We start from the raw sequence: 13,489 nt of genomic DNA, 5'->3' as shown, positions 1-13,489 counted from the left end.
CAATACATGCATTCTTTGATGCTCCAAGGCATCTAGCATACTGGCAAACAGTATTTTTAAAGCGTTGGTTAAAAGCCTGCTGCAGATAATATTATCACTTCAGAGACAACAAGAAGCAGTCTCTTTTGTTTCCTCCTGATTTTTAAAAATTAATTAATTAATTATTTTTCCCAGCCCGTCACAGTTTCTCCTCCCTCCTTCCTCTCCTTCCAGGCCCCCTCTCCATCCCTTCCCACCCTCCTCCACTCTGAGAAGCCATGTCTTAATTGAAATGAGCTTTTGAATTGAAACAGTACTTCTTCTCTATGAATCAAAAGAAGTTAGGCCGGGCAGTGGTGGCACACGCCTTTAGTCCCAGCACTTGGGAGGCAGAGCCAGGCGGATCTCTGTGAGTTCAAGGTTAGCCTGGTCTACAGAGCGAGCTCCAGGACAGGCACCAAAACTACACAGAGAAACCCTGTCTCAACAACAACAACAAAGTTAGATGTGTGTTACTTTAAAAGAGCCATCTTTTTAAAAAAGACATGTCAAAACTTTGTTTCTTCACACATTCCTTCAATAGTTCTCCTTGACTTTTTTTTTTTTTAAATTTTTATTTTGCAATACAATTAAGTTCTCCCCCCTCCCGCCCCCCTCACCTTCCCCCCAGCCCGCCCCCCATTCCAATCTCCTCCAGGGCAAAGCCTTCCCCACAGACTGAGATCAACCTGGTGGACTCAGTCCAGGTAGGTCCAGTCCCCTCCTCCCAGGCCGAGCCAAGCGACCCTGCATAGGCCCCAGGTTTCAAACAGCCGACTCATGCAATGAGCATGTGAGCAGGTGTGTTTTAAGCCTGCCGCCTCTGGGCTCTACCTCCAATGTTCATTTCAGGTTTCTATCCTCTGCATTGAAGCCTATCAAACCCACACCCCACCTCTACCCTATCCCCCCCAATCCCACCCCCAGCCCCACCCTTCATCCCTCCCCTACCATCCCTCACTCCCACCCTCCACCCTCCCCCTCCCAGCCTTTTAAGCAGTTCTATCCTTTTCTTTCTCTTCTCTCTTCTCAACCCCGCTTTAAAAAAATGGCCACAAGAGGGCAGCAGTTTCACACACATGCATGATACTCAGGCAGTGAGGCTCACTAAAACGCAAATAGCAATACGCTAAAAAAATAAGAGGACACAAAGTTGGGTGGGTAGGGAAGAGGAATAGATAGATCCAGAAGGGGTTGTGGGAGGGAGTGAATATGATCAAAACACATCATATGAAATTCTCAAAGAACTAATACATTTTTAAAAGAATGTACCATGCCCTGATAAAACTGTTACTGAAGGTCTAGAGATTTCTGTGGAAGAAGAATAATTTCAGTAGGAGGAGAGGAGTGAGAGAGGGCATTGGGGCATGAAGATGACCAAACATTTTTTACATGTATAAAAATGTCAGAAAATTTTTCATTGAAAGATATTAATTGAAAATTTTTATAACTAAAACCCAATACTTGTTCATTAGGCAGAAGAATTTTACAATGATAAAAACATATACATCTATTACTATATTGTTATCCATTGCAATGATGTGTACACACACACACACACACACACACACACACACACACACACACATACATATATAGTTGTCCAAAATTTATTTTGCCTTTTACCTTATACTTAACTATTTCAACACTATCAATAGTAACAATAGTTTGATAATATATTAAGTCATTTTCTAAGAAAAAAAAAGGTTCAACAATCCAGCATCTTGCTCTGCATATAATTCATATTCTGTTAGCAATGATGAACCCCTAATGGAAAGGGAAATCATGCAGAAGTGTGAGGAGTGGGGCTGACCTGTTGATGTCTCTTCCAGGTACTGGCCGAGAAGAGGGGAGGCAGGACAGAGCAGCTCCAAACCTCTGACTAAATCCCAATGCAACTCCTTGAACCAGGATGGAGGGGGAATCTTACCACAATGAAAGCACAGTCAACGACACCCCAGTAGATCACCAGGCTTTGGAACGCCATGGGCTGTGGGAAGTCATCACTATTGCAGCTGTGACAGCTGTGGCCAGCCTGATGACCATCGTGGGCAATGTCTTGGTCATGATCTCCTTCAAAGTCAACAGTCAGCTCAAGACAGTTAACAACTATTACCTGCTCAGCTTGGCCTGTGCAGACCTCATCATTGGAATCTTCTCCATGAACCTCTACACGACCTACATCCTCATGGGACGCTGGGTTCTCGGGAGTCTGGCTTGTGACCTTTGGCTTGCGTTAGACTATGTCGCCAGCAACGCTTCGGTCATGAACCTTCTGGTGATTAGCTTTGACCGTTACTTTTCCATCACAAGACCACTGACATACCGGGCCAAGCGTACCCCAAAGAGGGCTGGCATCATGATTGGCTTGGCCTGGCTGATCTCCTTCATCCTCTGGGCACCAGCAATTCTTTGCTGGCAGTACTTGGTTGGGAAGCGGACAGTACCACCTGATGAGTGCCAGATCCAATTCCTCTCCGAGCCCACCATTACTTTCGGCACGGCCATCGCCGCCTTCTACATCCCTGTCTCTGTCATGACCATACTCTACTGCCGGATCTACCGGGAAACAGAGAAGCGAACCAAGGACCTGGCTGACCTCCAGGGTTCTGATTCTGTGGCAGAAGCCAAGAAGAGAAAGCCGGATCACAGGACCCTGCTCAGATCTTTCTTTGGCTGCCCGAGACCCAGCCTGGCCCAGAGGGAAAGGAATCAGGCCTGCTGGTCATCTTCCCGCAGAAGAACCTCAACAACAGGAAAGCCAGATCAGGCCACTGGCCTAAGTGTTGACTGGGACAAGACTGAACAAGTCACTACCTGTAGCAGCTACCCCTCCTCAGAGGATGAGGCCAAGCCCGCCACTGACCCTGTCTTTCAAGTGGTCTACAAGAATCAGGCTAAGGAAAGCCCGAGGAAGGAATTCAGCACTGAAGAGACAAAGGAAACTTTTGTGACCTCTCAGACTGCAAACAATGACTATGACACTCCCAAATTCTTCTTGTCTCCGGCTGCTGCTCACAGACTCAAGAGTCAGAAGTGTGTTGCCTATAAGTTCCAATTGGTGGTAAAAGCTGACGGGACCCAGGAGACTAACAACGGCTGTCGCAAGGTGAAAATCATGCCCTGTACCTTCCCGGTATCCAAGGACCCTTCAACAAGAGGCCTGGATCCCAACCTCAGCCATCAAATGACCAAACGAAAGAGGATGGTCCTAGTCAAAGAGAGAAAAGCAGCCCAGACCTTGAGTGCCATTCTCCTGGCCTTCATCATCACGTGGACCCCTTATAACATCATGGTCCTGGTTTCCACCTTCTGTGACAAGTGTGTCCCTGTCACCTTGTGGCACTTGGGTTACTGGCTGTGCTATGTCAACAGCACCATCAACCCCATCTGCTACGCTCTCTGCAACAGAACCTTCAGGAAGACCTTTAAGATGCTGCTCCTCTGCCGGTGGAAAAAGAAAAAGGCGGAAGAGAAATTGTATTGGCAAGGGAACAGCAAGCTACCCTGAAAAGTCAGTAACTTCCCTGGAAAGAATAATGGCCACAGTCCGGTTTGCTTGTTTTGAAGAACATCATCTGCCATTCCGAGTCCCCAAAGACTTGTCCAGGCTCAAGGTCTGTTGTCAAAATGAAGAGTCACACACATGGCCACTGCTGCCATGTGAAGTGAGTCTTGGCTATTACCAAGGCCACCTAATGCCACTAGCGTTTGCTGGTGAAGCAGAAAGACAGACTCAGGGTCCTTCTCTGGAAATGCACTTGAGTCATCTCGGACAATGACTTTGGGAACTGATCTGTGAAGAATAGTCGGGACCAGACTGGAAATCTTCCCCTGGGGCATTCTGTCATAGAGCATTGTGCAATATGTATGTGTCTATATGAAACTGTCGTAGACCAGTGAAAAATCAAGGAGAATGTAAGCCCCTGTCACCTCTGGATAAGAGTGGTATTCAAATGGCTTCTAAAAATATCACCCTTTGTAATTTAATCAGCAGTTATTTATGCAGCTATCATGTGCTTGGTACTGTGGCGTGTTTTTCTGTTCATATGCCGAATGATGTTCTTACTCTCCCTTTCCTAACTATGACCACTCCCATGCCCAGTGAAACCATGGTGATTCCCACAGACCATCAGTCTCTCAGAACCCCGAGTCAAGAAAAGTGCTGACGTTAGCACACTTGCATGCTTGGTTTCCTAGAGGGCTTCTGTTCTGCTACTCATGATGATCGAGTTTCCAGACAGTTATTTTCGTGTTTTACCAATGAGGTAACTCTTTCTCTAAACAAATATTGTGTATCATTTTTGGTGCCCCATTTGGAGTCATTTATGAAATATGCTGTGTTCCCAGCAGAAACTGATTGTATAACAGCCCTATCCAGTAAGTGTTCTCTCCAGGATATTGAACGTTGGGTCTTTTATGTTGTTTTCAGGAGAATTGCTTTCTAATCTCCTCTCAGGACAAATCAGACACAAAACGTGGAAAACAAATATGGTTCCCACCATGCTTTCAGTTTTCCTTAAGAGTCTTTGAAGTTCCCGATCTCCCTCATCCAGACCCAGACACGTGCAGATCACTGTCCTGTGTAGGGAAAGAAGTGCTGCTTGGACAAAAGGAGGAGAATATTCTTCCTTCCTTCCTTCCTTCCTTCTTTCCTTCCTCCCTTCCTCCCTCCCTTCTTTCCTTTCTTCTTTCCTTCCTCTCTCTTTTCCTTCCTTTCTTCTTTCCTTCCTTCCTTCCTTCCTTCCTTCCTCCCTCCTTCCCTCCCCCCCCTCTCTCTCCTCTCTCTCTCTTTCTTTCTTTCCTTCTTTCTTATAGGTCTTTCACATTTGAAAGAAATTACTTCCTTGCTCTGTCTATCCCAATGAACCCAGAAGTGAGAAGCTCAGAAATGCTCAGTTGAGGGTAGAGTGCAGCTGGTTATGCCCTTAAACATGAACACTTTGGCTAGGAGGAGTCCAGTGATACATGCACGAAGCACTAGATTCCTCCCTCAGCACCAAAGCAAACATTGTTTAAATGTAAGTTTCATCTTAAAAATAAAGAGTGAAAGCTGGGCAGCGTTGGCGCATGCCTTTAATCCCAGCATTCGGGAGGCAGAGGCAGGCAGATCTCTGTGAGTTTGAGGCCAGCCTAGTCTACAGAGTGAGATCCAGAAAAACCAAAACCAAAAACCAAAAACGAAAAACCAACCAAACAAAAACAAAACAAAACAAAACAAAAAACTAAATGTAAGGTATAGTGACATAAAAACAAAAAAGTATGCATATGTACACTGGAATTATTTAAAAGCAGAGTTTAACTGAACTATTTAACTGAAGTATTTTTTGTTTTGTTTTGTTTTGTTTTGTTTTTCTGAGACAGGGTTTCTCTGTGTAGTTTTGGTGCCTATCCTGGATCTCACTTTGTAGACCAGGCTGGCCTCGAACTCACAGAGATTCTAACTGAAGTATTTTTATATAAACAAACTGGAAGTGGAGTGATGCTCAGTAGAGAGTGCTTGCCCAGCATGCTCCAAGCCCTGGGTTTGAGCTTTAGAACCAGGAGGGGGAAAAACTGAACCTAAGATGCTTCTTCGATGATTCTAAAAATAAATACATGCACAAGAAATTAAAGGTGTGAAATAAGTTAAATTAATAAAAGATCCACAATAAAAGCTGTGCAGTGCTACATGGAGAGCTGGCAGGTGGAAAGTCCTGTCAGGAACTTTCTAGTCGAATTTGCTATCATTTGACGCTGTGTTAAAGAAATTCTCTACACTTCAGCTGGCTGTGGTAAAACATACCTGTAATCCCAGCACGTGGGCAGTGGAGGCAGCTTTGTCTATAGTAAGATCCTATTTCTTTTTTTTTTTTTTTTTTTTTTTTTTTTTTTGGTTTTTCGAGACAGGGTTTCTCTGTGTAGCTTTGCGCCTTTCCTGGAACTCACTTGGTAGTCCAGGCTGGCCTCGAACTCACAGAGATCCGCCTGGCTCTGCCTCCCGAGTGCTGGGATTAAAGGCGTGCGCCACCACCGCCCGGCAAGATCCTATTTCAAAAAGAAAAAAAAAATCTGGATTTCATTTCACTCAGTAGAAGCCAGCTCTCTTTTAACCTCATTTTCTAAGAGGATGGAAAGAAGAAGAAGAAGAAGAAGAGGAGGAGGAGGAGGAGGAGGAGGAGGAGGAGGAGGAGGAGGAGGAGGAAGGGGAGGAGGAGGAGGGGGAGAAGGAGGAGGAGGAGGAGGAGGAGGAGGAGGAGGAGGAGGAGGAATTGGCCTGGTTTCCTGGGAATTAGATGTGTACCTGAGTTCTCCCTCCAACACTGGAAGAACAGAGTTACATGCCAAGGAGCCTTTGGGATGGGGGACTCTTGGACAGGACAAGGCTAATCCACCCAGGCCTCTATTCTAGCCCTGCAGAGACCTGATGTTGAGATGGAGCACGTTTGGTGTGCCATAGTTGTGGAGCCTTTGTGAAGGGCAAGTTGACACCTGCCAAGAATTTAGTAGAAAATACTAATTGGCTCAAATCTCTGAGACAGAAGTTCCCAGGCCTACGTGATACCAGGAGGGTGTGACTTTATTAAAAAACCTGCTCTACCACCTCTAGACGTACTTGGTTCTTTTCCTTTAAGGCCTTGGCTGCTGGCAGAATTGGAAATCTTTCTATGAAAATGGCATTTTAATCCTCTATTGGGTATTCATCACTCACAATAGAGGGATACCCCCGTTAAAGCAAAGGGACCCAGAACTGAAGTGGAGAGAATATTGCTCCCTGGTCACACAGAATTAGCCTTTTTAATTTATCTTTTGTGAAACTGATCCTTATTGACTTTGAAAAGTAGCCGGGTTTACAGGGCTACTCATGCCCATTAACATAGACAAAGCATACCCCCAAACCGTTAGAGGAAACCAAAGTGTCCTAGAGTCAGGACCTTGAGTGGGGCCTTCAGAGTGCAAAGATTCTGTTGTAAGCTGCAGGTACTGGCTAAGTGTGTGGAGCATGAGCTGACCTGATCCTAGTCTCCTGAGTTCTGTCTGTGAGAAACTACGTTCAGCTTTAACTGGTTATCTATAGGATGATATATGTTGCTAATAATGGGATTTGTTTCTCTTTTGGGCTGTGAATTTGGTGACACGTCCCGGTTTTCCGTTCATGTTGTCAACCTTCCTCCTTTACTCTTCTGGTGAGTGTCCTCTGAGGATGACGCTGCTGGTTCTTTGTGACTGTGAAATCTGTACCTAAACCCCTGGGTGGGGGCTTACAGCTGTCTACTATAAATATCTGAATCACAGCAAAGCATATTGTACTCATGTTGTTCTGGACATTAAAGAAACTTAACCACACAGTGATTCCATGAAAAGTGTTAAAACTGGAGAATGTTCTCTGGTTAGCATGACGGACCCAATCTGTATCAGGGTCTTCCTCAGCTCTGCATGGCCTTCCCTTTTAAGATAGGGTACACAATATGGAATACACGTCCCTGTTGCTACTTTCTGTGATTTGCCGTTCCAGCTACCAATGATCAAATTAAGATTAAACAACGATGATAAAAAGTCTGTGGCTAAAATGCTTCCTTTCTCCTGTAGGACAAGGGTGAGGGACAGACCTGGAAGCCCAGCTCTTCTCAGACAGAGGCCCTGTGCCAAAGAGAACAAACAGCCTCACTTCCTCCCCTCTCATTTCATTACCATTTTGTGATTGTAATGTTCATCTCCTCCGTCTCATCTCATCAGTAAAGTTCAAGATTACGCAAGCTCTTCACTAATTTAAGGAAGTCTAGACAGGGAGTAGATAAACGTGTTGGAAAGGAGCCAGAAGCACATTTTAAAAAGAACACATTCTTTTGAATTTTGAACTTATCTAAAAGCTGAAGAAATACTACCAACAACTCTTTACCCTTCATCTATTATATTTATAATTCTGTTTTATAAACCCATTACCGTTTTGCCCTGTTAGCGGGCACCCTCTCAGTGTGCTGTGTGTGCTGGCACGCGGATTTTTTTTTTTCTCAGCTGTGGTAGAGCAGGCTGTCTCCATGTGTCTATTCACCTTGGAATGTCTCAGCGTGTGCTTCTCAAGAACAAGGTTACTTTATGTAACCTCTGCACAAATAACAGAAATCAAGAAAATTGACATTGCTACAACGTTGCCCTCTGGTCTCCAGACTACTCAAGTTTCACGATGTGTACAAATGCTGTCCGTTATATGCACTTCTTTTCCAGTTCGGGATCTAATCTAGGACCAAACAGAGCACTCTGCCATAGCCTGCCACGGCCCGTTTAGAACCCTTTAATCCGGAGGAGGGTCTCAGCTTTTCTTCGTCTTTCATTGTGTGTGCATTTTCAGGCCTTCTGCAGGCTAAGCAAGCACTCTTCTGTTATCTGCAGCTTCAGTCCATGATGGTCTTGCACATTCTTTCCCCTTCCGTTGAGACAGAGTCTGGCTGTTTTGGTACTCAGGATTCTCGTCTTAGCTTCCTGAGGGCTGGGACTTTAGACATTAGCCGCTCCCCATCCCAATTGGATTTCTTTTTTTTTTTTTTTTTTTTTTTTTGGTTTTTCGAGACAGGGTTTCTCTGTGTAGCTTTGCGCCTTTCCTGGAACTCACTTGGTAGTCCAGGCTGGCCTCGAACTCACAGAGATCCGCCTGGCTCTGCCTCCCGAGTGCTGGGATTAAAGGCGTGCGCCACCACCGCCCGGCTGGATTTCTTTTTAATAAGTAAAATATTAATGTTTGTAAAAGTCAAAACTACAAACAGGTTTACTCGGAGAAGTGTCCCTCTGTCCTCTATTTCTTTTATCCCATTCCATTATTGTTTAGATAATAATCTCTGGTTTTCCCCCTTTGTTTTGTTAACAAAACAAACAACAAAGGCCAGGAGATGGCTCAACAGATACAGTTGCTTGCCTCCAAACCTGAGTTTGATCCCTGGGACCCATGTGGAAGAAGGAGAGAACCAGTTTCTGCAAACTGTCCTCTGATGGCACACAAACAAAGTAGATAAGTGTAAAAAGCTTTTAAAAATTCTTATAGCCATTTTTCAGTGTTTGCATTCATTTTTAAAAATCCTGCATATTTTGATGTTTTAAGAAAATATCGCCGGGCGATGGTGGTGCATGCCTTTAATCCCAGCACTCAGGAGGCAGAGTCAGAAGGATCTCTGTGAGTTCAAGGCCAACCTGATCTACAAAGCGAGTTCCAGGAAAGGCACAAAGCTACACAGAGAAACCCTGTCTCGAAAAACCAAAAAAAAAAAAAAAAAAAAAAGAGAGAGAGAGAGAGAGAAAAAAAAAGAAAAAATCTACCACTTTTCTCTTTCTGTGAAAAATAAAGTTCTAACTTTTCCATAGTGATTACTTCCCAAATACCCATCCCTAGGGCCCTCAGTTTACAAGAGCTGTGTGGACATGAGTGTCTCTATGAAGCAATTCTTTGTTGGGTACTAGGTTCTAGAGTTCTCCATAAAGCTAAACATACGGGTTCTAGAGAAGAAGACACATATGTCCCCTCCTGTAGCAGCTATTATTACTGAAAGTTATGAAGACATCCATTAGAACAAGTTGAGTTACATGTGTCGTGTCCCGTCCCATCCCCCCCCACCCCCAACCCAGGGCCTTGTACTTGCTAGGCAAGCACTCAACCACTGAGCTAAATCCCAAAAACCATGAGTTACGTCTTTTTATATTTTGTTTTTTGGGTGTTTTGTTGGTGTTGTTGTTTGTTTTTGTTTTTTCAAAACAGGGTTTCTCTGTGTATCTCTACCCGCCCTGGAACTCGCTCTGTAGACCAGGCTGACCTCGAATTCACAGATCCACCTGCCTCTGCCTCCTGAGTGCTGAGATTAAAGGCATGTGCCACCACCGCCTGGTGATTAGTTAGGGTTTTTTATTGCTGTGAAGAGACACCATGATCATGGCAACTCTTATAAATAAAAACATTTAATTGCCGGGCGGTGGTGGCGCACGCCTTTAATCCCAGCACTCGGGAGGCAGAGCCAGGCGGATCTCTGTGAGTTCGAGGCCAGCCTGGGCTACCAAGTGAGTTCCAGGAAAGGCGCAAAGCTACACAGAGAAACCCTGTCTCAAAAAACCAAAAAAAAAAAAAAACATTTAATTGAGGTGGCTTACAGTTTCAGAGGTTCAGTCCATTATCATCAGGATGGGGAGCATGTCAGCATGCAGGCAGATGTGGCACTGGAGCTGAGAGTCCTACATCTTGACTCGGAGGCAACAGGAAGTCGACTGACTGTCACACTGAGTGAAGCTTGAGAAAAGAGATCTCAAAGCCCGCCCCCACAGTAACACACTTCTTCCAACAAGACTGCACCTACTCCAATAAGGCCACACCTCCTAATAGTGCCACTCCCTTTGGGGGGCATTTTCTTTCAAACCACCACAAGTTACTATAGAGACAGTAATTGAGCCAGGCGGTGGTGGTGGTGGTGGTGGTGGTGGTGGTGGTGGTGGTGGTGGCGGCGGCGGCGGCGGCGCACGTGTTTAATCCCAGCAATCAGGAGGCAGAGACAGGTGGATCTCTGTGAGTTCGAGGCCAGCCTGGGCTACAGAGTGAGTTCCAGGAAAGGCGCAAAGCAACACAGAGAAACCCTGTCTCGAAAAACAAAAACAAAACAAAAAAACAAAAAGAAACAGTAATTGATAACAGACAAAAGATCAACTGATATGTTCATGTTAAACTCAGAGAGGCCACAGTCATTATTATTCTCCAAGCCACTGCACTCACCTCACTTTGTAATTCATGAGTTAATGTGTGGGGGGTAGGAATACAACCTTAAATTCATCAGTGCTCAAAAATTAGGCAAAGAAAGACAAAGCAAAATGAACCTGGATTTTGCTCTTTGTGTCCAACAATCATCTATACTTATTTAATATCAGTATGCTTCATGGCAATCTATCTGCCAAAAAATCCCAATGCCTTTTTTATATGGATCCTAAACAAGTCTCAAACTACTAGATACCCACAAGGATGTTCTTATGTTCCTTCTAAGAACAGCTGTCCCAAGAGCGTCATTTTCCCAGTCCTTGACTGTGCTTTTAGGAGCATGATCATCTTGTATAAATGCATCTGCACTGACATCCTAATAGAAGGAAAAGGCATCTTTACCTCTAACACAGAATGATGCAAATACATTCACTTATTCCAAATATCACAAGATGGGGATTGGTACTTATATTTAGCAGTCCTCATGTATCCAAAGATGGACAAAGTTACCTTTGGTCAAAATCCACAAAGCTATTGATGATGATATACTAACAATAGGCCAGATTCCCATCTCAGCAGTTCAGTAGATTGCTGTAGAAAACACCACATGCTGAAAGACAGCAGCGGGAAAGACAGATCAGACTTCCTCTGGTATTTTGAGTACAACTCTCCTCCCTGGAAACCCAGTCTTCTGTGGATGGACAGTCCTCATATGGGACCTTTGACACCCAGGAGATAGGGCCTATTGGGGAGACTAAGAGAAGATGAATTCTTTACCTAAAGCAAACAAACAAAAAACGATACTACATGGCTGGAGAGATGTCTTAGCCATTAAGAGCACTAGCTACTCTTACAGTGGATCCAGGTTCAATTCCTAGCACCTACCAGGTGGCTTACAACTATCTGTAAATACAGTTCCAGGAGATCTAGTGCTCTCTTCTGGCCTCTTCTAGGCACACAAGCGGTGCACAAACGTACATGCAGGCAAAACACCCATGGGAAAAAAAAAAAAAAACAACAACAAACAAAAACAACCTAGAGGACCAGGCAAGGTGCGCTTGGTGAAGTTCTGAGAACCTGAATTTAGATCCCCAGCATCCGCTTAAAAGGCAGTGTGCACTTATAACCCCAGAACTGGGGAGAGGAAAACAAGCGCATTCCCAGGACTCGTTGGCCAGCCAGTCTAGCCAAACTGGCAAGCTCCAAATTCGGTGAGAACCCCTATCTCAAAAAACAAGGTGAGAGCGATTGAGAAAGAAGGTCTGTGTCAATCTCTGGCCTGAACATGCACATACACACACATACATGAACACACATACACAAAATTATATTCAGTTTTGTTTTATATTCACTATACTTTATAAGACAATGGTTAATATAGCAATACGTACTGTCTTAGAAAACCAACAAATGAAAAATTACCAGGAATTCTGCCAGCTGGAGATGGCTGCGAAATATCTTAGCATCTACCCTTGAAATCTCATTGTGTACAAAGACATACCTTAAAATTATTATCATATTTTAACTGTATAAAGCAATGTTTATTGTGATATTTTTATAGAAGCATATAATATACTTTAATCGTACCCACTCCAGTAGCCTCTCTTGTCCCCCTCCTTTTGGTGCCTTTTCACCTGTCAAATAGTCCTTTTACCTTCACTATCTTTTTTTATTTTAATATTAGATTCTGTACATGAGAGAAGACACGAGCGTTTTGTTTTTCTGAGTCTGCTGTATTTTTGCTTAACATGATAATCCCTAGTTTGATCCATTCTCCTGCCTGCCACATGGTTTTGTTCGTCTTCATGGCTGATTAAACGCCATTGTGACTAGCTAGCACATTTTCTTTATCCATCCATCCACTGATAGACACATCGACTGCTTCTAACACTTGGCTACATGAACAGTGCTGCAATACACCTGGGGGTGCAGGTATCTCTAGTGTGTGCGCTTTGACCCCTTCCGTTATGTGCATAGAAGGGGCTGACTCATACGCTGGCTTTATTTGTTGTCTCTTGAGGAACATCCACACTGACTTGCACAGTGCCTGAATTAATTTACACTCCCATTAGCAGTGTAAAAAGTTTGGTTTCCCCTGCACCCGCACCAGCATCTACAAACATGTTTCATTTGAACTCACAGTGCTAGTAAGTACCATTTGGCCGTCCTTGAACAGAAAGCATCTGGCCACTTAGACTCTTCAAAGAAGAAATCATAAGGCTTCAAGTGACACAGAAAGCTCCCACTCCTAACTAAATATAGATCAGAAAGAGGCTGCACCTGTCAGTTTCTAGCTCTGTCATATGCAATAGTACAGCTTAGAGGATAAGAAGAACACTGTCCTGGAGAATTCAAATTTCTCTCACCATGCTTTTAGATCCAAGAGTCCTCATCCAGGCAACCTGATTATCCTATGTTCAACAAATAATTATCAATCTATGCAATGAGCTTTGGAGTGCAGATGGGAATGGATACTGTTGCCCACCCTCCAGGGATGCAGACAAACAGAAAGATGAATGGAACAAGCAGTAGTACAAAGAAAATCATCACTCCAGTGGCGGCTGGGTGCTCTGCTCCTCCCCAAATACAAATATTTCCCTTCTCTAAGCCTCTTTTCTGCTGTTCTTGTTTTTGTTTTTGTTTTTTTTTGGGTTTTTTGAGACAGGGTTTCTCTGTGTAGCTTTGCGCCTTTCCTGGAACTCACTTGGTAGCCCAGGCTGGCCTCGAACTCACAGAGATCCACCTGGCTCTGCCTCCCGAGTGCTGGGA

The 13,489-nt window shown here is 44.3% G+C and overlaps 1 protein-coding gene across 1 annotated transcript; it reads left to right on the top strand.

The window, feature by feature from the left end:
- The first annotated feature begins 1,930 nt into the window (after window positions 1–1,930).
- Chrm5 (cholinergic receptor muscarinic 5) lies at window positions 1,931–3,918 on the top strand. Its single transcript, XM_059259514.1, has one exon. It carries the CDS (start codon window positions 1,931–1,933, stop codon window positions 3,527–3,529), a length of 1,599 nt encoding a protein of 532 aa, XP_059115497.1. The 3' UTR covers window positions 3,530–3,918.
- The last annotated feature ends 9,571 nt before the right edge of the window (window positions 3,919–13,489 follow it).

This window comes from Peromyscus eremicus, chromosome 4 (assembly GCF_949786415.1).
Source record: "Peromyscus eremicus chromosome 4, PerEre_H2_v1, whole genome shotgun sequence".
Classification (NCBI taxonomy): Eukaryota; Metazoa; Chordata; class Mammalia; order Rodentia; family Cricetidae; genus Peromyscus; species Peromyscus eremicus.
Note: the sequence above shows the minus strand (reverse complement) of the source record. Positions and strands in the feature narration are given on the sequence as shown.

Excerpts from the sequence above, each read along its gene's own strand:
- Chrm5 (XM_059259514.1), top strand. The coding sequence starts at position 1,931 with ATGGAGGGGGAATCTTACCACAATGAAAGCACAGTCAACGACACCCCA.